Consider the following 27,211-nt stretch of genomic DNA (forward strand, 5'->3'; position numbering starts at 1 on the left):
TCAAAGTTTTGTCCGATAGGGAACATGGTTTGTGTTAATTTTACATATATAAAATAAATGGGTAAACGGTTACCTGTTTAAAACCGCGGTTAATACCCATAACCACTCATTTAAATTTCACGGGTAAAAGGTTATACCCATAACCGTTTATTTATCTAAACGATTACTCATAACTGTAACCGTGAAATTTGAATGGACGGGTAACCGCGGTTACCCATAACCGATGGGTATTTGCCCATCCCTAGTTGTCACTTACTGCAAAAGGTCTTCCTTTTTTTTTTCGTAAGTACTGCAAAAGGTCTAAGGTACTATACTTTTAACTTCACTGAGAGGTCCAGTTCTCTTTGGGTCCGAGATGACAGAAGGGAGGAGATAAAATCATGGCATCGATGCACACCCTCAATAACCTGTGCCTCTAATCTAGTTTTAATGATCAAGTTTTCATATTTTTTATACTAGCGATATAAGGCAAGAAGAAATTTAACATATATAGGACATCAGTACTGGATATATAAATATTTTCGACGGAAATATTGCATCTACCTATTAGGCTATTACTGTTTAAAGCCAATGACATAGCACTATTGCAGTGAATATAAATTAATAAGGAATTGTTGCTTAAGTGGTATTCTACTTCTAATTGTAATAGTGGTAGATTAGATCATTTTCCTATTTTTTATCACTTGAACTAAAAGACTCTCTTCGCCAGATCATGTTGAAGTTGATATCCAGTAAACACCTAGAAAATTACCCTTAATCACTAAAATCTCACATGAATTATCATATCATATCCAAATATAGTGATAAACTTTTTGAATATCTTAGTGGATTAGGTTTTGGTTTCCAACATGCGTACTAAGTTCGAAACTCCTCCCTTCCTTAATTATTGTAATAATTTCAAACTCTCCCCAAAAACTAAGAAAATTACCCTTATTCCTTCTTTTCCACTCTCTCACACCACTTGGGCTAACTGCTAATCAAGTACGCAAGTCCACGGTCATAGCGGAAGAAAAACTTTAGCAAATATTGCATTCAATATAAATTGATTTGTAAATGATTTCTATCCTAGTTCGGCCTCGATGGACTTTACCAATTGTAATAGGTTCATTACTTATCAATCACGTACGTAGGAGAAGCGTAATTGGACACCAAATTAAATTTTGTCAATTAGAATACCGTCCATTAATTTTTGTTTTCTCTTATCTCTTGATTAGGAGCTAATGTTATAAATCTTACACGAATTAAGGGTAAGTTCTAAATTATAACTAACGCAGAAAGAGCATTACGAGAGAGAGAGAGAGAGAGAGAGAGAGAGAGAGAGAGAGAGAGAGAGAGAGAGAGAGAGAGGAGGAGAGGGGGTCGCGGACGGGGAGAGTTCAGAGGGGGAAATGCAGTTTACTTTCTGTTGCAGGCTGAGAGATAGCAGGTTTGTATTATTCACAGAGACATGCAGAGGCAGAGAGAAAAAGAGAGAGCACACATTTATTTTTGTTTTGGGGCCATCGTTCGCAAGCACCTTCTTTTTTTCCCCTAGGGTTTTGGCCCCGTCACTTTCAGGCGTCAGAACGAAAGAACCAAGAAAAAAAGAAGAAGAAAGAGAAGACAAAAGATGCTCGCGAATTAAGATCAAATATATCCCTTATATTTCACACTATACTTTTATGATAAAGATACTGTTATCCACATATTTATTTTTATTTTTTATACATTTTTTTTTAATTTTCTGTCGAATTAAATAAATTAAAAAAGATTAATGATAAAAAATTAACAAGAGTATGTGAGAAGTAAAAATGAGTGTGTACATAACACTATCCTTAAGATAATATTGGAAAGGAGGACAATGAGAGGAGTATACTTTCTCATTAACATGAAATATAATTTCACTGTGCCATCAAAATGATAAAGACCGTTGTGGTAAGAAGTGGTGAGTTGTCAACTTATTTGATTCATGTGAATGACTAATCTAAAAAAGAAGGGACAGTTATGGTAAGATGTGATGAGCTATTAGCTTGTTTTGATTCATATGAATGATTAAACTGTCTACAAATCAAAAGAGTTTCTTCAAATGATAATAAAAATAATAGTATTACCGATTATGATGTTTGAACAGTAAAATGATGTGGATTAGTAAAGAAGCATTATCTTTTTCTTTATTATTATTATTATTATTATTATTATGTATAAATACTATTAATTCTCTCATATCCTACTGGGGTTTCTATCCAAATCTCCCATCCCCTCCGAACACACAAACATGTAATATATATATATATATATATATATATATATATATATATAGTACGCATTAGACAATTAGAAATTTGGATGGATAAATATGGACTTCTCTCTCCCTCTCTCTCACACTGTCACACACACACACACACACGCTAATGTTGTCATGATGATCAATAACTGAGATCATGTTGGTGATGGTGACACGTATTTTTACCTTGTATGATTAAGCATCAATCATAACAGTTAATTTAATTAAGCATGTAAATTATGTCGCATAACATTATATGGAGTGATAGATAAAATAATAATTTCAATCATTTGCGAGTGGTACATCATGTATGTTCAGGTAAATTACTAGTTTGTGTTCAGTTCTTCAATAATACCATATCAACTTTTCTCTATAGAAAATGGTATAATTAATAATTTGTTTCATCTTTTATAATCGAAATTATTCGCTATATCATAATATTCGGTTAATTGTCATTTTCATTTGAGTGATGACCATTACTAGAATTGATAGGCCATTAAGATATCTGTTCCTTCATATATATCAGCATTTATTACGATTGAATATGAAATATACACATACAAATATACGTATAATTACCTTTATATTTCATTATTTTGATCAAATGGTTAATAACATTTACTTCTACACTTAAAAGTAGAGGATATTCAACGCTAGCTAATACGTGGATAACACAAATTGGGTAAAGATAAAGCACGTGAGGCTTGGATTTCAGATATGAGACAACTTGGTTTGATACCATGAAGAAAGTTGAGGTTCCACCATCAAAACAATTGACAATATAGAAAGCATCTCAATTATTTATAAGCACATGCAATGTCTATTCTTTCTCCGATGTGAGATTGATACTAAACATACCTATCCTCGGATATCTCGCTTGTATTAAAAAAAAAAACATTATTCTAATCAGTGTGAAAATCTCATTACTCCTTCAGTTCTTCTGTAATGGATTTAGGTTCTACTTACTATTGTTAACAAAACCCAAAAAAGAGGAGAAGCAGTTGGGTTCTCATTAAGTATCCCTGACTTTGTCCATTCCTTTTTGCTACTCTGCTCAGACCTGCAGCTGCCTGCATATATATATATATATATATATATGTATGTATGTATATGTCTAAACAAATTAAAATGCCAGCAGCAGGCCGGGGTTCTCTCTGGCTTTAAATTGGGAGAAACAAACACTTCAAACTAAAAGTGTGGAAATAATTTTCACCCAAAAAGTGATGAGGAAATTTATGGGTTCCTGAACAAAGTAAAACTGCTGTCTAGTTGGGGGAGCAATGTCTATACTCTATTTAACTCACTATTGATGAAAAATCTGTAACATCAAGAGAAAATCGCCTTCTCGTGAAGGCGACCACTGTGTTTGATAACTTCTCTGGTCTCTGTGTATGATGAACTCTTAAGTAATCTTTCTTTACCTTTTGATTTAATGCATCCATTATTTTCAATAAAATAACTTAATCATTCAACTACAAACCCTAAAATTGGTAACATCCCTACATAAGTGCTGCCACAGAATTGGGTTGATGCCAACAATATAAATATAAGGGTATGTTAAATATTTTTTAAAAATTAGTTCAAATGGAATAATGATCAAATTGGTACTTATTATTATGCAGAAGTAAAATTAGTTGTCTTGGCCAAATGTCAGTGTGTAGGCCGGTTTATTTTCTTGTCTCGAATGTCTGTGAAAAAAGAAAGAAAAAAAAAAGGACTAAAGCTTTTGAACTGCAACGTACTAATACATCAGTAGCCATCTATATTAACGTACGTTCTCAATTATTTTGTTGAAAGATTCCACTACTTTTCTTGATTATTGAGGTGCCCTTATGCACACATGAATTTATATATGAAGAACTCTCTCTCTCTCTCTCTCTCTCTCTCTCTCTCTCTCTCTCTCTCTCTATATATATATATATATATATATATATATATATCAAACTCCTAAAGATGCAAAGAGTAAATATATATGTATGTATAGTCTTTCGTTCATGTAAGTTATATTAGCAAAAACTAGTGCAACTTGGGGTTGTGAAAATCTCACTGCATTCTGTACACATGCAGTGGTCCTCTCTCTATGCATTCAGTGGATGCCTTAGAACCTGCCTTGGTCCCTCCTCTACTCTTCTCTAAAAGGTCTTACCCTTCTATCCATATATCCTCTCCAAACTGTACATATACATATATGTGCAGCTGATATACATATATGTGTGTGTTTACATACATACATACATATACATACACACACACACACACACACACACACATATATATATATATATATATTCATCCCAACTGGTATACAGACGATATCCTGCACACACCACTACTTTAGAAGCTGACTGACTGAAATTACTGTATGTACATATATATAGGAAACCCTAGTCTCTTTACTAATTATTCGTATCGACTTACTATTTATAAATATGCATGCATGCCCTTACTAATCTTAAATTTTGCTCCACACAAAATGAAGAAGAAACTAAAACTGTTGGTAAATAATGAACAATGGATATTACAAATATATATTTTGGTGAAGGAAATGTTAGCAAGTTGGCAAATTTGGTTTATTATTTGTAACTTGTAGTAGAATAAGTATTAAGATTAGGGTTTAATATTGTCTTCTTGTTTGTTTCATGGTTAAAGTTTTTATAAATTCACATCTTGTAACTTTGTAAGAATTAAGTTTAGTGTGATGTAATTTTTTGGGTTATGTGGTCACCTTCACAATTTTGTAGTGTTCTTTATTTTTTTTGTTTGTGGAATAAAATTCAGAGTTTACAATTCGTTTTTTTCTTTTATCATCCATTGATTCGTTAACATTCTTTTTGTAATATTTGATATGTTTTATATATAACTAATTAAATTACTTAATAATACTTAGTTGGAGACGGATCCGTGGTACCACTTTTTTTACAGAATTTTTGACATACGTTCTTGTGGGGTCCACTCAATCTATCTTTTAGAACATCAATCATCCTTGCAAAAAATTAGACAAATCCAATATTATTAGGACATTCATTTGTAGCGAAGAAAAAAAAAAGAATACGGTTCTACAAAGAAACTCTAAAACCTTAATCCAACAATCATATGGTTTTAGATTAGGGTGATTTTTCGTATATATGATCTTTGAGGGAAGACTTAAAAGATAAACGGTTTAGATCGTTGAAAAACATTACGAAGTGCGCCCCACTAAAACGTGTGTCAAAAGTTATGTAAATAAAATGATTCACGTATGGATTTGTAATCATATCTATTCACATGAATATATATATATATATATATATATATATGTATATGTTTGGTTTTTTAGCCAAAATGGTCTCTGAGATTTGCATAACACATCACTTTGGTCATTGAGATTGAAAATCAATAGAAATGGTCCATGAGATTGTCCACCATCCATTATTTTGGTCCCTTCGTTAAACACTCCGTTAAATATCCCGGAGCTCTTGGCCTAATGTTTGAGCAATTTTCAAAACTTTGTAACTCAATCGTTTCTTAACCAAATTCGACCCATAATACATCAAAATGAAGATAGGAAAGTGTAGAACAAGATTATACCTATTTGGAACCCCAATGGTTGCCGGAGATGACCGGAAAATAGCTTGAAAGGTGACTGGTCCACGGGAAAACTGGAAAACTCGCCGGAAACTGGGTAAACTTTAAACATTCATAACTTCTTCAATACTCAATGAAATAGAGTGATTCAAAGACGAAAATCATACTTTTCGACGAGAAAAAGAGAATGGTACCTTTCTCGATGGCTTAATCGCCATGGTTTGGCCGGAAAAAGACTCGAAAGTGGCTAACTCGACTACCAAGATAGCCATTTTCGAGTCTTTTTACGACCAAACCACTGCGAGTTAACCTTCAAAAAAGGTACCATTCTCTTTGTCTCATCTAGAAGAATGATTTTCATTTTTGAATCACTCGATTTCTTTGAGTATTGAATAAGTTATGAACGTTTAAAGTTTACCCAGTTTTCGACGAGTTTTCCAGTTTTCTTATGGACCAGTCACCTTTCCGGCTATTTTCCGGTCATCTCTGGCAACCATTGGGCTTTCAAATAGGTATAATCTTGTTCTACACTTTTCTATCTTCATTTTGATAGAATATGGGTTGAATTTTGTTAAGAAACGATTGAGTTATGAAACTTTGAAAATTGTCCAAACTTCCGGTCAAGAGCTCCAAGACACTTAACGGAGTTTTTAACAAAAGGACCAAAATAATGGATGGTAAACAATCTTAAGGACCATTTCTATTAATTTTCAATCTCAGAGACCAAAGTAATGTGTTATGCAAATCTCAACGACCATTTTGGATGAAGAGCCTATATGTTTTGGTGAATACTGCACTACAAATTCACATGTAGGGAAAAAGATCGAATAAACATTCTCTCAAACATTAATTAGGGTTTTATGTATAGTTCAGTGCTTTCTTGATTAAACAGGAAGCTAGGAGTTTCTTCTTCAACTCATGCTACGTGGAATACACCAATAAAGCTACTTGCAGTTGCCGATTAGGGTGGGAGGATGGTCCCCCTTCAAAATAATCCAATATCTATATCTAGAGAGCCTATTGCATAATTATACACGGTAAACTAAGACCAAACTTGTTCATTAAGCAGTGATTGTTCAGTCTGTGGTATGAACAAATTGATGAAATTTTTATTGTTGTTTGACAGATTGACAAGTTATAGCGGCATCGGAAACATAAGTCATGTAATGTACAATTTTATGTGTTATAATAAGAGGGGACAATAGAGTTAATATGTCCTATTTTTAGAACATTAGTAAAAACAAATTCATGTGTTTTTTTTTCTTTTTTGAGTATAACAATATATTTTACACTAAGGGATATGGAGTTTGGCTAAGCCACACAATGAACAACCTAATTTAGTATCGAATTCGTCATTTACAAGATTCGAACCTAAGACCTCTCACTTACAAGTGAACAAAAATATCACCAGAACGTAGTATTGAGCGGCACAAATTCACGTGTTATATTATATAATTGACTAAGATGATGATAACGCTACGTTGTTATGTTTCAAATACATAAAAGATTGCTCTAAATTAACGTATCAGCGTACTCGTATGCCACGTGGCCATAAATGGTGCCATACCTTTTCCTTTTTCATTCCATGCAAGCGGTAAATTCTAGTTAGCATATTTTCTTTACCAAAATGTGAATTATTATCTTTAAAAGTTTATTCTCTCTCTCTCTCTCTCTCTCTCTCTCTCTCTCTCTCTCTCTCTCTCTCTCTCTCTCTCTCCATCATTGAAGCTAAGAGCCTCTATGATGTTGAATTTGACAGGCAAATGAGGTACACAGCTTAGTAAGAAATTCAAGAGAGCATCATATATACTTTAGCAAGAGGTTCAAATTGCACTGTTGCATCCTGTTGCTCTCTCCTACTTCTGCTTCTTGCTCATAAGTTTTGGACATCCAAGAACTAAATCTGATCTTAGCTTCTACAACCTCAATTTTCAGTCTGATGTGAGTACAGTTCATCTTATTATCCTAATTATATCTTCAAATTTGTTTGCTAAAAGATAAAGGTAATTTAGGGTTTCTGGTAGTTTGAATTTGTATGGCTTTTGTTACAAAATCAAAGGAAGAGAATAGAAGAAAAAACCCTTATTTCAATTAAATTCTTATTTTCTAATAGCTTTTCCTCAACATGCATGTTAACTTCTTGAATTTAGTTTCCAAATTAAATGTTCAATTTTAAACGATTCAGATTTCAGTTCTTCAACTTCTTTCAAGATTAAAATGGTCCAATTCATTAATCACACACACACACACACATATATATATATATATATATATCTTTAAGTAGTTTGTGACCATTCATTTTAATGCAATATTTATCAATATCTGCTCAACTTCTCAGCAGAATTTTCAGATTTGCATATGGAGGATCTCCATAATAATTAGAGGAGAATGTAAATAATTGAAAAGAAATACTACTATCAGAATCTTTGATGAGAAATGTTTTCTTTCTCATCTATCAATCTCGAACCGATCAGTGATCAATTTAATTAGTTCATGAAGCAATTTTCCATAAGATATAAACTTATATGGAGTCCAAAAGAAATTAAGAATAATCTCACGAAAATGGAAGAAGGCTCATATGGTATGTAACAGTTTATTTTTCCTCTTAATTTTTGTTCTTCTTTCTCTTTCAGTTGAATCTTTGGAGCTGAATGATCGCAGTAGTTCTTTCCATATCCACAAAAAAGGAGCGATTGAAAGAATGGCGAGTTTACTATAATCAGAAATATTACAATGATAACAAATTCAAGGGACAAGGGTTTCCAAGCGAAGCAAGAGGGCCACAACAACAATGATGGGAACAACAATAGCAGTTTTAATAAGGCATCATCATCAAGTACTACTACTTCAAGGCAATGGTCTGGATTTAGTAATCCGAGGATCGTGCGAGTTTCACGTGCTTTCGGTGGGAAAGATAGGCACAGCAAGGTTTCCACAGTGAGGGGATTGAGGGACAGGAGAATTAGGCTTTCAGTACCAACGGCCATTCAATTGTATGATCTTCAAGATAGGCTTCGTCTTAGCCAACCTAGCAAGGTAATAGACTGGCTGCTTGGTGTTACGGAACAAGATATCGATAAGCTCCCTCCACTTCAAGTTCCTCATGGATTTGGTCATCATCAGCCAATGCTAAATCCTCATCAAGCTAATAATTCTCTTATTGCTCCTTTCTTTGATGTAAATTCTACATTTATGGAGGCAGACCAAGTTGATGAAGAAGTTCGTGATCAAGCGAAAGGCAAGTCGATCAAGACAAACGATGAACAAGATGATCAAAATCGTCACGACCACGAAGGAAACGTTAGTGGACAACACCTAGCTCAAAAGCTATTTCCCATAGGTAATCATCCTTCTTCCATACCTGGCTTGCTAAACAATGCAATGGCATTCAACTACTATCACAACTATTCGGAGCCTTCAACGCTATCTCTAGCGCAGTTTGGCAGCCATGGATTTCCACAAGTACCACAAACAGATCAGCATCGTAGTCATATGATGAGTACTAATGCCTTATCATTTTCAACTCCAATGGCATCTGGTTCTCAATTATTCTTCTGTCCACCTACAGCAACACCGACGCTATTCGGTTCATATCCTCCATATATGACCAATCCAATAGTGGAGGGTACTAGTACTGCTACTGATCAGCCTAGACAAGCCAGCCATTTCCAATTTTTGAGCTCGTCAAGTAATTCACAAAATTTCCTAGCTAACAATGCTCTCATGCCTTATCTTCATTCAATTAGCTCATCCTTGAAATGCTTTCCATCATTGGTTGATCCCAAGCAGCAGCTCCATTTGGATTCACAAAATAACAATGCAAGCCAACCAAACAAGGACGTTCCATAACTTATTAGCCTTATTGCAAGTAAGATCGTATACCTTAGTTGTTGGTGTCATGATCTTGTAACATCGATCTCTATACATCGTGCATATTGATTTGCGCTACAGATGGGGGATGGAAACTGATGAACCGTGAAATGTATTCGGGTTGACTCGAGGAGCTAAGAGTTGATTCTTCAGCAAAAGATATATAGCTACAAGAATTACTAGTGAAAAACTATGTAAGTATGACAATGTTATATCTAGACATTTGCAAACTAGTGATCCATTTGAGTTCTTACAATCTTGTATACTATATATACTTTAGCCGATACACATTAATCCATCGATATATACATCTCAATTAACGGGATAATTGGTATAATACTTACTTTTTTGTTGATGAAAGACCTGGGTTCTATACATTAGACCATCACCAAATAATAGTTGGTAGTGTGATTACAGTGCTTGGGGTCAGTTTGTATATTACCATGTCGTAATACTCACTACGTACTCCATATAATCCAGAATATTTAAGATGTAGTTCCTTTCAGAGGATACATATTTAATCTTGTTAATTACTGATAATTGGAAGAAAAATTGATAGAAAATCAGCCGATTCAGATGTCTAATTAAGTAACTACTTATAGAGTAACAAAGGAGTAAAGAAAAGTAAATACTCTCCATGTGTTGTTTAGTATGTAATGCCAAAATTTTGAAACTATTCGTTGATATAGAGTGTTTTTTTTAAGAGAAAGTTTAGGGGTAGGGAGGCTATTCCATTCTAGAGCCAGGGCATGTGATCATAAGCCTCTTTGAGAACTTACGGAGAGGGCCTTAGCTCATTTTCTAGTTTTTAAAAAGGGACACTTTGGATGCGGTCCCTAACTATCAATATTCTTTGATTGAAACCTTGTTAGTTTTTAGTTTTTGATTGAGGTCCCTGACATTAATGTAATAATGTAAGTTACTATATTTTTTTAATTAAAAATTAAAAATTGAAATTTGTAATTGTTTATATTAATGAGATTTTAAATAACACCCATAATTTATGGGATTAAAAATAATAAAATATAAATTATACTCTCAATTATATTGTGTGTGTGTGTATATATATATACATATATGTATGGGTACATTAACCAAAATTAACAAAAAAAGTTATTGTACCAAAACATGGATACATTCTCAAATCAACGAAAAAGAATGTACCCATATAAGTTTAAACATAGATTAAAAAATTTGAATGGATTTTATATTAAAAAAAAAGGTACATTTTACATATAACAAATTGATATATTTGAGAATGGGTACATTTAAGATTAAAAAAATTGAAAAATTATATGAATGGGTACATTTAAGATTAAAAAATTGAGAATCTTTTTATATATAAAAAAACTAAAAGGTACAAACTTAATTTAATTTAATTTTTTATTATTTGGAAATGTTTGAATTGAAAATTAATTAGAAGTTTAATAGAGGTGTGAGTATTAAACCCTAAATTAATTACTAATTTTTATATTAAAAAATTATATAATAAACAAGTAAATTCATTATCACATTAATGCTAAGGACTTGAATCAAAATTTGAGAACTAATAAGGTCTTAGTCAATGAACAATAAAAACTAGGGACCGGATACTAATTTTTCCTTTTAAAAATCACCCACCAAAAATGATTGTTAGCAGATGCATTCGAACTTATGCCTTAATCTAACAAAGAAAACGACCCTTATAAACATAATCAACCTTCGTTCGCAATATATAATGTGTTTAGTGCATGTATGTTTTTAATTTAGTCGCCCTATCTCATAGTGTTTGACTATGAACTCCTTTCGAAGAAGAGGATTCATATTATAAAATGTGGCCATTATCAACCACGTTTTAGGATTCATAGATTAAGTATAAAGACTCGAGAGAGAAAGAAAACTTAAAATCACGTTGATGTGTATTTTGGCTTGATATTAACTAGGATTATGAACTGTGATATGCACATCTCTTCAAAAGCCAATATTAATAAGAAATAAAATAAAATTTTAAATTTTGATGCACGTACTCTACATAATCAACTGCCCTACCCTTTGTACAGTAGTATGTACATCACATGCTCGTTAAGATCATGTGGGTGTGTGCTTGTAACTTTTAAACTGTTTTCTTTTAATATCTTCTTCCCGTTTCACCAGCCGGTTTTGGGGTCCAGAAATTAACACATATATAAGAAATGTAGGAGATGTATATACACAAATATATGCTGTGGTGTTTATATATGTGGGGTGCAATCTGCAATAGTATGTATAATGAACAGCACGTAGTCCTAGGGCCAAAATCGAGATCACTTCTTAATATCTGCTGCTAAAACTGTAGCTCAAGCCTCGTGATGCCCAATCGTACTTCCAATAATATTGCACGATTCTAATTACTAATTGTGAGTCCTGACATATATACTTAATACGTAGGAACACATTATAAATGTATATACTGTATCCATATAACCAGAAACATGCACCACTGTTTGCCTCTGTATGCATGTGGGTGCATGTTTAATTCTATATAAAGCACTCAATAATATATATTAATGCTTCCAAAAACGTAGAAAAAGTAACAAGTGGAAAGTGGCATATAACTCGTTTGGAAATGTTTTTAAAATGGTTGAAAGCGTTTATAGTGAAAATATTTTTAGAATCAATACTTAGTAAAAATGCAAGTAAATCCATAAAAACCACTTTATGTGCTTTTAAAACCTTTTTGTTTTTGTTTTTTTTTTGCTAAAAGCACTTCCAAACGAACTTAATTATAATCGGAAGAGAGAAACTTTTTTTAAAAAAGAATGTTATTATAACGATATTTTAAATCATATCATGTAGTGTTATATATGTGTTTTTTTATGGGGATAAATTAGGTTCCCATCTCTCCTTTTGCTACTCTATTGATTAAAACCTTATTCATTTTCAATTTTTTATCAAGGTTCTTGGGTATTAATAACATCATTAATTATTTCAATTATAAAATATTTTTACCTAAAAATATTCATTTAGTGTTAAAAATGTTACAATTAGTATATTTATATTTATGGCTAAATTTTTTTATCATATATTTTTATTTTTAGTTTGTACCCATTTTTAATTTGCAAACCTTTTTTAATTTGTACCAATTTTCTTTTCAGTTTTAATTTGTACCCATATATTAATTTCTTTTTGTGCCCATATTTTTTAAAGTTTTATTTGTATTTGTGCCCATGTGTTTACCGTCAAGTGACATTGTATAATTAATCAATGATAGAAAAATTACATATGATATATTTATGTTTTATGGCTAAACTTTGTATCATATATTTATATTTTTAGTTTGTACCCACTTTTAATTTGCAACCTTTTTTTAAATTTGTAGTATTTTATTTTTAGTTTTAATTTGTACCCATGTGTTAATTTCTTTTTGTGCCCATATTTTTTAAAATTTCATTTGTACTCATAATTTTTTAATCTTTTATTTGTACCCTAATTTTTTATTTATAATGTACCCATTCTTCTTTATTAATGTACCACTTTGTTATATGTGAAATGTACCAATTTTTTTTAACTATGGATACATACTTTTGCCAGTTATTATTTCTTATTGTTACATAGTTTTTATCCATTTCTTCAATTAAAATGTTTGAATTTTTTTTTATTGTAGCCTTTTTAAATAGTATTATAATGAGGGATTTTAAATTTATAGGATTATAAATCTCATAAAATATCAAACAATAAATGTCAAAACTATAAAAATATAAATATTAATAGTAATATAATGAGGTGTACAAAGTCAAGGGATTTTGATCAAATTTTGAATACCATTAAGGTTTTAGTCAAAGAGTGTTAGAAATTAAGAACCGCATCCAAAGTATTTTTTTTTTCACATGACATTTCGTGATTGATATCGAAAAATTCTCGTTGAATGAACATCGAGCTCTTCTTAAAGAACACACGCACACACACACACACACTCTCTCTCATGCATTTTGAAATGCATGCCAAACTACTAATTCTTCGTATTTTAACCATCCATATGATAGGATAGAGATATTGGTGTATAAGATGTTGACACTTGTAATCAGATTAGAGAAGAAGTTAGTTAAGGAAGTTAGCTGTGTAAGTGTAAAGCTATAAATACCTCAACACTGTATTACTTGAAGGTTAAGAAAATATATCAGAGATATTCATCTTCTCTCTAAGTTCTTCTTTCTCTCTCTCTATCTCTGTCTCTCTCTCTCTCTAAGTCTGTTACATTCTTATTCTTTCTCACTGTATAAGATTGATCATAGTTAACATGGTATCAATCGCCATTGTTGCCTGCGCATAATCTTCGATCCTCTGCTTCCGCTCCGATTGAAGGTGTATTTGTTCTTCTTGATTTGTGTTTGGTTATTCTCTGAGTTTCTTCGTCTTCCTCTAATTTGGATTTCTAGGGTTTCTTGGGTGGTCGTGATCTTTCTTCGATCATCTTTCCTGTTTCCTTCTGTCGTGCATATCAACTGTTTGCTATAATTCCTCAAAGAGTTTTTCCGACGAAATTTCCATGGTGACTGCAACGCAACTTCAAATTGTGCAATCTCCGATTACTGCTTTAATCTCCACAATCTCGACTTCGGTTAATGTCAAATTGGATGACTCCAATTATCTCAATTGGAATTTTCAGATACAACTTTTGTTGGAAAGCAATGGTATTATGGGGTTTGTTGATGGCTCGCACCCTTGTCCACTTCAATTTGCAGTTTCTCCTACTGAATCTGGTTCTTGTACTTCTGCTGAATCCGATGCATTTGTGGTGTGGAAAATGCATGATCGTGCTATAATGCAATTGATCACAGCCACTCTGTCTCCTGTTGCGTTGTCTTGTGCTATTGGTAGTAAGAGTTCTCAGGATCTTTGGATTCGTCTGAAAGAACAGTTCTCTACGGTGTCTAAGACCAGCATTTTCCAAATGAAGTCCAATCTTCAGACGATAAAGAAAGGGTCTGATTCGGTGTCTCAGTATCTTCACAGAATTAAAGAGGCTAGAGATTACTTATCTGCTGCTGGGGTTTATTTTGCGGATGAGGACATAGTTATTCTTGCTCTCAATGGGTTACCCTCTGAATATAACACTTTTTGATGTGTTATTCGGGGTCGTGAGAATGTGATTTCTCTTAAGGAGTTTCGCTTTCAGTTGCTTGCTGAAGAGGTCATTGTCGAATCCTCCACAACTGCACCTTTTATTACTGCCATGGTTGCTAATACTGTTCCTCATTCTGGCAAGAATCACTCACCTAATCTTGCATCAGGGCAGTCTCAATTCTTTTCTGGAGGATATAAGCAGTTTCATGGGAATAAAAACAAAGGGAAAGGCAAGTTTCATCAAGGGGCTCGGTTCTATTCACCCAAACAGCATACTCAAACCCATGTGCTCCCTACAACAAGTCCGGGCATTCTTGGTCAATCACCAGTACCATATTTTGGTCATCCAAGTGCACCGTTCCTGCCTACTTGTCAAACGTGTAATGTTGAAGGTCACACTGCTCCATATTGTCAGTCCAAACCTCCTGATAAAGCTTCTTGTCAAATATGTGGCAAGCATAATCACAGCACATGGTACTGTTTTTACAATGACAAGGGTCCTAATTTTGGTGGTCCTACCCGACAGTTCTATCCTTCTCAAGTGCAATCATCCCCATATGGTCCTCCAAGCTATCATGCTCCCTTTCAGCATTCATCAATGCAATCTCAGCCTTTTCATGCTCCTCAACAATCTCCCCAAGCACTGCATACTGTGATGACTCAGTCCCCATCATCACCATCTCCTTCTTATTCTAATCCTCAAGTGTGGATTACTGACTCTGTCGCTACTAATCACATGACTGCCGATCTCAGTAACCTATCTTTGGCGTCGCCATATCCTACATCTGAGACCATTCAAACTGCCAATGGTGAAGGTTTGCCTATGTCTCATATTGGTAGCACAGTTCTCAATGTTTCTAAACTGAATTCAGTGCATCCGATTAAGCTCAATTCTGTGCTTTATGTTCCGAAGTTGACTCAAAACTTGTTATCTGTGCACCGAATCTGTTTAGATAATAACTGCTGGCTAATTTTTGATGCTTTCTGCTTCTGGATTCAGGACAAGGCCACATGGAGGATCATTTACAAAGGACAATGCAGTAATGGTCTCTATCCTATCCATTGTCTTTCTGCCACATCTCATTCTACACATTCAGCTCCATTTCAAGCTAAAGCTTTCCTTGGTCAGCATGTTCATTCTACAACCTGGCATAACAGACTAGGTCACACATCTAATAACATTGGTTCTTTGATGCTAAAGCAAGCTAATATTCCTTGTTCCAAGTCTTCATTACCTGTAATGTGCTCTAGCTGTTTGGAGGGCAAGTTTTGTAAACTTCCCTTTTCCCTAAGTACCAATAAGTCTGTAAAACCTTTTGTTGTTATTCATAGTGATCTTTGGGGTCCAGCTCCTTCTATTTCCATTGATGGTTATCGATATTATGTGACCTTTATCGATGAATATACAAGACATTGTTGGCTGTTTCCATTGATCAACAAATCTGATGTCTTTGCTACTTTTGTTGCATTCTATTCATTTGTTCTTACTCAGTTTGCAACTGCTATACAAACCTTACAGAGTGATGGAGGGGGTGAGTATGTCAGTAAGGCTTTTCAGTCCTTTCTTCTTGATAAGGGAATTACTCATCACATTTCTTGCCCACATACACCCGAGCAAAATGGTCTAGCCGAGCGAAAGCATAGGCATATTATTGAAACCATTGTGACTCTATTACAAACAGCTAGGTTACCTGCTTGTTTTTGGTCATATGCTTGTCAAACAGCTGTCTATCTCATTAATCGCATGCCTTCTTCTGTGCTCGGACACAAATCTCCTTTTGAACTTTTGTTTGGTCATCTTCCTGTAATCTCTCATCTCCGGATATTTGGTTGTGCCTGCTATCCTTTGTTAAAGCCTTATAATGCTACTAAATTACAAGCCAAGACCACCAAGTGTATTTTTCTGGGGTATGCTACCAAATATAAAGGGTATATATGTTATGAGGTTTCTAAACAGCGAGTTTATATTTCCAGACATGTTGTGTTTGATGAGGATCAATTTCCTTACACATCTTTGTTGGTTCACTCTAAAGCCTCATATCAATCTTCTTCAGTTCCTACTTTCACACTTCCTGCACCTGTGATTTCTAATGACAATGTTGTGTTACCTATGTCTCATTCCTCCTCTAGATCACCATCATCTACTACCAATCCTGCCTCTTCATCATCATCTGCTCCTTCTCCCATTTCCATCTCTCCTATTCCTTCCTCACTCCTATCTTTTCCATCCATTACCGGTTCATCCACTACTTATTCTCCAGTCCCTGACCCTGTGGCACTTGTCAATGGTTCTGATGCTTCTCCAGCAGCATCCTTTGGTCCTGATACTTTGCAAGTGGTGTTGGAGGTTCCACCTCTCAATTTGCATCCTATGCAAACTCGGAGCAAAAGTGGTATTATCAAGACCAAAGCTTTATTAGCTACTATTCAGGAGTCTGCCTGCACTGATTTGTCCCTTATTGAACCTACCTCTTATAAAACTGCAATGAAGGATCCTACTTGGTTGAAAGCTATGCAAGAGGAGATAGATGCTTTACATAAGCAAGGTACTTGGAGTTTGGTGACATTACCTTCTACGAAGAACTTGGTCGGGTGCAAATGGATATTCAAGATCAAGAAGCATTCTGATGGCACTATTGCTCGCCATAAAGCTCGGCTTGTTGCTAAAGGGTTCAGTCAAGAACCGGGTCTTGATTATGGGGAAACCTTCAGTCCTGTGGTTGAACCCACCACGGTTCGCCTAGTATTGGCTTTGGCAGCTCAATTTCATTGGCCCCTTAGGCAACTAGATGTCAAGAATGCCTTTTTACATGGCATTTTGGATGAAGAGGTGTATATGACCCAGCCTCCTGGTTTTGCTGATATTGCCACTTCTCACCTTGTTTGCAAGTTGCACAAGTCTCTATATGGACTTAAGCAAGCCCCTCGAGCTTGGAATGACATATTTACCAAGTTCTTGCCTCTTTTGGGTTTTCAACATACTTATTCTGACTCCTCCCTGTTTGTCAAGACAGTTGACTCTGGTATTGTCATCTTGCTGCTTTATGTGGACGATATTATTATCACAGGGAATGCAGCTGCATCTATGCAACAGGTTATTAGTGCTTTAACCAAGGAATTTGATATCAAGGATCTGGGGGATCTGCATTTCTTTCTGGGCATTCAAATCTCTCGCACTGCACATGGCTTATGTTTGTCTCAATCCAAATATATTTTGGATCTTCTTACTAAAACTGAGATGCTTGAGTCCAAGTCATGTGAGACTCCCTGTTTGCCTTATAACCGGCTTCTCAAAGATGATGGTGCTCCTTATAACAATCCAACGTTGTACAGGAGTGTAGTAGGTGCACTGCAGTATCTTACATTTACTAGGCCGGATATTGCATTTTCTGTCCATCAAGTATGTCAATTCATGCAACAGCCTATGCTTGCTCATTTCACTGCTGTCAAACGCATTTTGAGGTACCTAAAGGGTACCATTCATCATGGCCTTGTTTATTCCCATGGACCACTGCAATTGAAAGCCTACAGTGATGCTGATTGGGCAGGTGACCCGAATGATAGGCGTTCTACCACTGGCATGGCTGTGTTTTTAGGCAACAATCCTATCTCCTGGTCATCCAAGAAACAATTGACAGTTTCTCGCTCATCCACAGAGGCGGAATATCGAGCCTTGTCCTCTACTTCCGCGGAATTAGACTGGATTCAGCAACTGTTAGTCTTTCTGCAGGTTCCTCTTCCATCACCTCCGGTTTTATTTTGTGATAATTTGTCCACCATTGCTTTGGCTTTTAATCCGGTTCAACATCAACGCACTAAGCACATCGAGGTTGATGTTCATTTTGTGCGAGAACGTGTTGCCAAGAAACAACTTTCTGTTCAGTTTGTGTCATCTAAAGAGCAGTTTGCTGATATTTTGACTAAAGGGTTGAGTTATCCTCTGTTTCGTACTCACTGTACCAATCTCATGATTCGAGCATCGAATCATGTGTTTGCGGGGGGATGATAGGATAGAGATATTGGTGTATAAGATGTTGACACTTGTAATCAGATTAGAGAAGAAGTTAGTTAAGGAAGTTAGCTGTGTAAGTGTAAAGCTATAAATACCTCAACACTGTATTACTTGAAGGTTAAGAAAATATATCAGAGATATTCATCTTCTCTCTAAGTTCTTCTTTCTCTCTCTCTATCTCTGTCTCTCTCTCTCTAAGTCTGTTACATTCTTATTCTTTCTCACTGTATAAGATTGATCATAGTTAACACCATATGCATGCATGGGTCCTAATCTCGTTGTTTATTAACTATATACATGTCTAAAGTAAAGAGCTAGCAAACTATATAAGAAACTTAACTGCACGAGTAAATAAATATTAACCAATTTCCTATACCCTACCACAGGGAAAGCACAGAATGCATTTCCTCTCTGGGTCATTTTTCTTTTCAGTTTCATGAATTAGTAGTCTTAATTTTGGCAGACAAGAGCCGAGCTACAAAGAATAGCCCACAAGTTTATTGTTTTCCTTCATCTCTGCACCCTCTTTTTGAAGCAACAATGAATATTATTATATAACCATGGAAGACTCCGCACAAAATGAGAAAGGAAAAGCAAGAGAAACACTGGTTAATTAATTTCGAAAATAAATCAGCAATTCTTCAGAGAATGAAAGCGAAAGAACACAAGTCCACAGGCAGAGAGGACTGCATTAGAAGGCAGACTCTGTGTCTCTCAGCTCAGCAGGCTCCGCACCAGCTGCATCTAGCTAGTAGTAGCATTATGTCACAAGATCCAAGAAGCATTAAGGGACACCCGACCCCAGTTGTGGTCCTCTACGCTCAACATTGTATAGAAAGAGTAAAAATTCTACTACGCTCCCGTATATGACATGCACTAGATGAATAGAATGTTGGACATGTTTCTAAAAATCCAACGATCAAGGATTCAATCAACGGATGTTATAGCGTTGGGTTTAAGGTTTCACTAGCACTATAGGTTAGGGTTACAAATAATCTTCGATAAACAAATTAGTATATCTTACTAAAATAATCGGTATAATGTTCAGAGCGAGGCGTATGTGTACCTAGCACGCATGCACATGCATACACACGATAAGAACTGTTCTTCTTTTCTTATTATTTTTTATTTATTTTTATTGTTCAAAATACATAAGGAGACGAATGGAATTTGTGTACAGGCATGCTGATAGGTACTACCACTAAGATTTATGGAATTTTTTGTGGCCCTCAACTATCTACATGCTGCGCTAGGTCAAGGACCACATTTGATCCATGGTTTCTTAAATTCTCAAATTGGTTTTTAACTTCCCCTTTCAAATTTTCTTGTGTAATTAATATTTATTGTATTCTTAACTCATTACTCTTGTATTTGACAATTGATTATATGTAGACTGTTCGACTGATTCACAAACTATATTTGGGTATCACTTAACCGCATTATACAGCCTCCAATACAAAAATACTCCTATGTGAGAGGTCTAACACAATCCATTTGATTCGACTGTTGAACCTCAAGATTTCTCCGTTACTCCACGCTCCTTGATTCTTTTACATGCATATACGTTTTGATTGCAAACAAGAACCAATAAGGCAACGAGTCAAAAAAATATTAAAAATAAAAAAGGTGATAAAGTTTCATAGTTAGGGCCCAACTTATGTACAAGTTTATTGATTAGCATTCTGGATTTGGGTAAATCACTGAATTGTGGTAACGTTCATCAAAAGTCCAGCCCGTTTGATAAAACTTAAAACTGTAAAAAATGAAAAAGCCCCCGGCGAGGATCGAACTCGCGACCTTTCGCTTACGAAGCGAACGCACTACCACTATGCTACGGAGGCTGACTATTAATTATTTCGTTTCTAAATTATTTGTAAAATACATAATCATTAATTCGCAAATGACTTGTTTTTTTCTTTCTAAATTATTTATCAAAGTCACATCACATTATATGGAGCTCCATCAACAAAATTCATTTTCCGGATTTAATCACTAACCTAATGTGAAAATGGTTGTATCGATTATCGCTTGTATCAGAACAAAAAAAAAAAAAAAGTAAAGCAAATGGTTAGGAAATTGTTCACCAGAGCGTGCTAGGTCAGATGAAACATAGAAACTATGCGATGTTTTGTTACAAATCCTTTGAATCCGATGCCAACGGCTAATAGAACACCGTTCTCTTTCAAACCTTTCAACCAATCGATCCAACCCTAGAGAACGATGTTAGATAAAACTCGAGCGGTTTCTTGATAACTCAGCCGCAGATAAGAAAACATGATATGATTCAACACAACACAACATTTTTGAAAGGGAAGTGAAAGTGGAGAGGGAAGGAAAAAGGATCTTATACATTGATTTCAAATACAAGTTCATCTTTTCAAGGACTTTTACAAGTTAACTTCTTTACAAATCCAGCATTATGATCTTACACATAATTTATTATGCTGCTTATCACAAAAAAAATGTAAATTTAAATCACGACGGAAAATGGAAAGGAGGAGACCGATTAGATGACACTCTACTTAGCAAACAGCTGCCGACGCCGCCTCGATGGCTTTGCTCGCGAGCAAGCTGCTGCTGCCTCACCAATAACGATTTCATTAACCAGATCCTTGAAGATCAACCGTTCGACATCTAACACTACGCCGGAGATGTCACCATGGAAAATTGTCCAGCTTTCTGACCGGTGCATCACATCCTCCCACAAGATGTTTTTCAAACCATCACCCTCGTCCTCTAAGCTGCACTCCGGCTTCTTGGCTTGCAATTGTTCTATGTCGCTAGACAGTTCCTTCAGAAGCTTTTGCGCGTTGAGGGTCTTCTTTGCGAGCTTGTCAGGCTTCAACCATGGCACAGGAGGGATACCGGCTAAATTCAACTTGTCAACAAGAATTTCATTGACTGCATCGAATATGAGTTTCCGATGAAATTTCTCTCCCTCTTGTACCGGAATGGTTACCTTTTCGGGGACGCATTCTTCTTTTGCCAGCAAACTGCTTGCCTTGGTTTGCTCCAAAACATAGAATAACTCGGGGTTGATGGGATGGCCTGAGGGATGGAGCTGAAATGTCGTCAAGCTGGAGCCGAGGTCTCTGAGTAGGAGGCCTGAATCTAACAATATCTTAGAAATGTATCTGTGGTCTGGATTTGTGTTCTCGCAAAGAGATGCAATATAGTCTGTTCTTGCTTCATCATGATTAGAATTCAATCGACTAAGCTTCTGAACTAAGTTTTCAATGTTCTTCAATCTCATGCGATTGATTTCTGATGTAAGACCAGATCCCATGCTGTCAAGCTTATCTGCAGGGTTCCATTGATCTTCACCTTCGCTGTGCTTGGAATCTTCGGCACTATTGCCTGTATTCCAAAAAGAAGTATTCAAGTCGGATTTTAGAAACGAGGGAAAAAAAAAAAAAAATCTCTCTTTTCCAGAATGCAAATATGCTCACCACTAGTTCAACTCTATCTAATCTTTCTAGTGAGAGTATTTTTTCAAATATAATGTATTCTCTTCAGGTTAAACTGTACCTTGGAGGGCATTCGGCATCTGCTTTACGGGTGATGGTGCGTCATCTCTATATGCTGAGTTATCAAGAACAGACACAGGACTAGGATGTTCTGGACCAACTATAGCAAGTTCAGCAACAGATCCATATTCTTCCAACCTTGGACTTGATTTCTGAAATGTTACAAAAAAAGATATAAACATATAAATTCAATTTTTGAAAGTGAATGAGTGGAAACGGAAGAGTGAAACCAGTAAAACACCTACTTGCTGCATTGAACCAGAAGCCAAATACTCGGCAGCTCTCAAACATGGACTCTGGCTGCCATTTATCTCAGCAGCTCGTACAATACTAGTGACTTCCATATCGAGGTCATCTCCTTCAAAACTCAAACTTCTAGATTCATTACTTATCTCACTCAACTGGTCATCACCTTGCTGCAAGTTGGAAGATTTTGGTCTGAGTTTTCCGCCTGGCGAACCTGACTCTGTCGATTGCCTGCTGGACTGCCTTCTGGATTTTTTTGAATCAGATGGAGGGGTAGGTGGACGAGATGACTTTGCCAACTCAAGTTTCTTCTGTTGTAGTCTTGGACTCACAGATCCTGAGCTCTTTACTGAACTTGATCCAGCGGTATCCTTTGGCAGAGATTGTATTGATCTTATATTCCTGCCACTTGTTTTTTTGTCAGTAGAACTTACAGCAGATTCCTTCCGACTGTTTTTGGGATACTGATCTTTAACTGTCCGACTGCTAGTTGAACCCGTCTTATTATCTGTACTTCTCCTTCTCTGAAGAGTACGGGCATCAGAGAGGCCATCTACTGAAATTAATGATGAAGTGGGAATACCAGATTTTTCAACAAGTTTTGCAGGTTTCATGATCACAATCGGGGACTCAAAAGACCCAGAGGAAGCAGCACCTCTAGTTGTCGAAGCAACAACATGGTCGCTTGTGTTTCGCTGGTTTGTTGATTTCGAATTCAGATTGGAACTTGTACATTTGGATTCACTGTCTTTTTGAGTTCCAAAGTTTGAAGCTTGTTCTTCTTTTTTGGTCTCTAAAAGACCTTTTGCTTGCATTGCTTCGAGTATCTGTTTAAGGGCTCTGAGATCCTTCCCGGATTGTTTAAATTCCAGATCTTTCAACCTCTTCTCAATCTCACTATAAACAGAAGGGAAGGAGTCTGAGGTCCTTGCTTGAACTTTTACAGGTTTGGAAGATGGTTTCTGAGAACCTTGACTTCCATCCTGCATTTTCCATGGGGCTGGCTCAATTGGAAACCTTGAACTCGAAATAGGCCTCATAACCAAATCTGGATTTTTCCACCGTGGTGATGATGGTTCTTTCAGAGAATTTCTTGTGGTGTAAGAAATTCTCATAGGCATAGGCCTCTGCAGATTATTTAGCTTCAGTGGTTTTGAGAAAGGATCAATATCTTTAACCAGGCAGGTTTTAATCAAGTGACTATCACTAGTCAAGGCAGAATCTGGCAAGGCTTCCAAACCCATCAACTTTGCCACTACACTAGGAGGTCGATTATGACTTCCGGATGATTGAGGTAGATTAGGGTCTCTGTCATTTGAGTTTCCACTATTCTGAAAACTTTTCGAACGCTGATATGATTTTGAATCGGATGTGGAACTCCGCATTGAACCTTCTCTACCGTCCAGCGAATGTCTTGGCAACTCTTTTAGCTTTGGGGTTGCTTTGAAGGCATCTCTTGAATCCAAAGACAAACGATTTCTCTCTCTCCCGTCATAAGAAAAACGTGGAGCGTCCTTCGTAAGTGTGTTCCAGGAACTATCTTTCAATTCATATGATGATCTTGGATGATCTCTAGCGTCATCATTACTCCACGGTGCTTCTTGAAGTTTAGCAAGAACTCGAAGAGACTCCCTGAGGTCAGCAGGCACATTTTGCTTCCCATTGATCCCAACTTCAATTGATCCTTCCACTGATTTGGACAACTGTAAGGGTCTTGGAGAGTCTCTATGTTTCACTGCATGACCTGCAGATTCCTCTTTGGTTGTAGTTTTAACTGATAGTGCCCTAATTTCCCTATGCATAGAATCCTTCACCACGTCCCGGAGATCAAGGGATTGCCTCCCTGGTTTGGGGGACATACATGATTGGTTTGTCAGGTCCCTTGGTGGAGTTTCAGGAAAAATGCTTCTGTCAAAGGAAGATGTTCCAGGTTGAGCTGTTTTGTTGTAGTCCAGAGATGACAAGGAAGAACAAACGGATGAGAAAGAGGCTCTTGACGATTCTGCTGAGATTCTTTTTGTCTCATTCTCACTCTTGTTCAAATTCAATTCCTGCAATAACAAGCATTATAAATACGGTATCAGAAAATATCTAAATCACAGAGAAATCTACATGCTTCAAGTTCGATTCCAAAATCAGCAGAAGCTCGGATATACATCATTATCTCTACTAGTGGATGTTGATTAAAACAAAGGGGAGGGATCATATATTAAGGTCTAAAACAACCTCAACTAAGAAAGGCAACCATATACAGAAAGCAGATATGCATATATAAAGATGCGCGCACACACACATACAAGGGAAGAAGGAAGGATGGCAGGGGCAGCTCACCACCTCCGGATGGAAACTGGCTGCATGCACACAGATATGAAGGGTCGTTCTAATTACACATAGGGCGCTAGCTATGTTTACATCCATCGATAACTTTGTATCGAATTGGTTTTCTATCAACTGAAATTCTCATCTAAAAACCGTATTAAGTTAAAGTTTAAAAGCCCTTCCAAATACATTAACGAAGGAGTAGGTCACAAATTATCCGATCGATATGAAATTAACGTGTCTAAGAGATGGAGTCATCAAGTAGAAGCTCTTACAGGTGCTGTCTGACGATAGTATGCATTATTATACTCTCTTTCCAGGCCACCATTGCTGAAATGGGAATTCCCTACGAAGGCAATGCACTAGATGTTACAGGTTGCAATGCTAAAATTCAATCGCCAAATTTGCAAGCAAGACAAGATAATATAAAGAACAAAAGTCAAAATTCAACTAGAAGACAAAGAAAATTTCCAATTAACCAACATTAACTTGATATCCATTCACCAGTAAGCAACTACCTGAAGGAAGCCTCTTGTGGTGGCTAACCCGCCTACCGGTGAGAGCATGTTGCCGGTCAAAAAGCTGAAGAATCCCATTCATACATCCTATTTGCTTCTGCAAATCTGGATTGTCATCAGCTAAGGAATGCAGAAGTTTTGCAGCCATCTTCCCACCTCCTCCAAGTGAAGACAATTAATTACTCTCACTTCCTAAACATCTACTGTTCTATGTTCAAGCCGGAGAATTGCAGCATTTCATCCCCCATCTGCAGGAAAATTGAATGTCAAGCTCATCGAAAATTTCGGAACCAATAAGCAATTCACAACCATCAATGGCAGCCAGAACAAAAATCAGTAATGTGACTTACAATATTCCATCGCGTATTTAAGCAGTAGCCTCCTCAACAAAATGCAAACCCAGCAGCTCAATGGGGCTCCTTTCAATCAACTTTCCTCATTCGTGCAATTCCAAACACAGCTTCCCAACCGAAGTTACCACAAAATCAAGTCTTCTTTAAAAATCACTTTCTCCAACTGCTTGCAGCCCAAAGAAGATAACTTTTATCTTCTTCCAAAAAACCCACCATACAAAAATGTCCTTTTCAATAAAGATCCAAACTTTCACAACATTTCCACTTCTACCATGAATTTACTTTCAGGGTTTTCCTCAATTTTCCAAAATCTCATATGCTTTACAAGAGAAAAATTGGAAAAAAAAAGGTATACCCACAAAACCAAATCCAATCCAATCCGATCCAATCAGTGAGGGAAAGAAACCTTATTGGGTTTCATCTCACAGAACAGACCAGACAATGGCTTGTGGAAGAAGCACAAAAGGGCCAAAGAAACTCAGGACTCTGAGGACCCAGTTTACGCCAATGAGCACACAACATCCAGAGTTATAAAAAACATTCACCTTCAATTGCCTAAAAGAAACTAAAACCAATGCAAACGTGCAAAGGAGGAATCTTTTTGTGGATCCAAGAGAAATACGAGATGTTTTTCCTCAAATTACAGATGGAAAGACACCCCTCCACCCTCCCTGGTGTCTCTTCTCTCTCGTGACGGCCTCCCCGCTCCGCCTACTTAATGCTTCATTTTCTGCTGCTTTTGTTTCGTTTCTGCACTGTTTTTCTTGTTCCTCTGCCTTTGTGGCTTTTACGAAGCATCTTTTGAACAAACAAAAAAACAGATGGAAAGACAGCTTTGCAGATTGGGAAGGTTTGTTGTTTTATGGAAATTGGGCAAATGTGTTAAACAAATCTTGTGGACTTGCGATAGAGTTAGATTTGAGACTTGGCAAAAATTAAAAAGAAAAATAAAAGAGGGGGTTTTTCTTCTAGAGAGAGAGTGTGTGTTGTGTGGGGCAGATGTAATTTAGGCTCTCTCTCTCACATCCATGTGGGATGAAGATGTGGGTGGTTGTCTGCATGTGCATGTGCTACTGTCAGGAAAGAGAGAGAATTATATTTTTCTTTGGAAACTTGGAGTTGCCTGCAAAAGTCCAAGTTCCTGGTACTTCAAAAAGACTAGTCAGGTGATGATTTTTACCATAACACCAAAGGAGAAGTTCTTTTCTATAAATTACAAGCGATAGTAAGAAGATTAACTTTTATCTAACGGATTCACAGCTATGATGATATTTTGAGTCAATAAAATTATGATGATATTTCGAGTTAATAAAATAAAGATACATGAAAGTTTTTGTCTATATTTTTTTATGTTAATGGCAGGGAGCACAATGCGGCGAAGAATCTGTCATATAAACTGTCCTTCTAGGAGAAAATTGAATTTGAGAACCTAGTTTACAAAGATAAAATGTTATAAA

The 27,211-nt window shown here is 36.0% G+C and overlaps 2 protein-coding genes and 1 non-coding gene across 3 annotated transcripts; 1 reads left to right on the forward strand and 2 right to left on the reverse strand.

Moving 5' to 3' along the window:
- The first annotated feature begins 7,434 nt into the window (after positions 1–7,434).
- Positions 7,435–10,034, forward strand: LOC103455433 (transcription factor TCP5-like). The gene is made up of 2 exons (XM_008395015.4): positions 7,435–7,768; positions 8,461–10,034. Exon 2 carries the CDS (start codon positions 8,561–8,563, stop codon positions 9,674–9,676), a length of 1,116 nt encoding a protein of 371 aa, XP_008393237.2. The 5' UTR covers positions 7,435–7,768; positions 8,461–8,560; the 3' UTR covers positions 9,677–10,034.
- Positions 10,035–20,560: 10,526 nt separating this feature from the next.
- On the reverse strand, positions 20,561–20,632 carry TRNAT-CGU (transfer RNA threonine (anticodon CGU)). Its single transcript has one exon. It is a non-coding gene; the product is annotated as a tRNA-Thr (tRNA).
- A 488-nt stretch (positions 20,633–21,120) lies between these two features.
- On the reverse strand, positions 21,121–26,838 carry LOC103455434 (protein LONGIFOLIA 2). Its single transcript, XM_008395016.4, has 6 exons — positions 25,752–26,838; positions 25,402–25,649; positions 25,159–25,229; positions 22,564–24,615; positions 22,320–22,470; positions 21,121–22,148 (listed from the first exon to the last, which is right to left on the reverse strand). Exons 2-6 carry the CDS (start codon positions 25,547–25,549, stop codon positions 21,310–21,312), a joined length of 3,261 nt encoding a protein of 1,086 aa, XP_008393238.2. The 5' UTR covers positions 25,550–25,649; positions 25,752–26,838; the 3' UTR covers positions 21,121–21,309.
- Positions 26,839–27,211: the final 373 nt, after the last annotated feature.

The sequence above is a fragment of the Malus domestica genome, chromosome 14 (genome assembly GCF_042453785.1).
Source record: "Malus domestica chromosome 14, GDT2T_hap1".
NCBI lineage: Eukaryota > Viridiplantae > Streptophyta > Magnoliopsida > Rosales > Rosaceae > Malus > Malus domestica.

Bases quoted from the DNA above. Each gene is read 5' to 3' on its own strand.
- LOC103455433 (XM_008395015.4), top strand. From the start codon at position 8,561: ATGATAACAAATTCAAGGGACAAGGGTTTCCAAGCGAAGCAAGAGGGC.
- LOC103455434 (XM_008395016.4), bottom strand. From the start codon at position 25,549: ATGGCTGCAAAACTTCTGCATTCCTTAGCTGATGACAATCCAGATTTG. The intron at 22,471-22,563 runs GTAGGTGTTTTA...GTAACATTTCAG, and splicing joins CTTCTGGTTCAATGCAGCAA to AAATCAAGTCCAAGGTTGGA. The intron at 22,149-22,319 runs GTACAGTTTAAC...TTTGGAATACAG, and splicing joins GATGCCGAATGCCCTCCAAG to GCAATAGTGCCGAAGATTCC.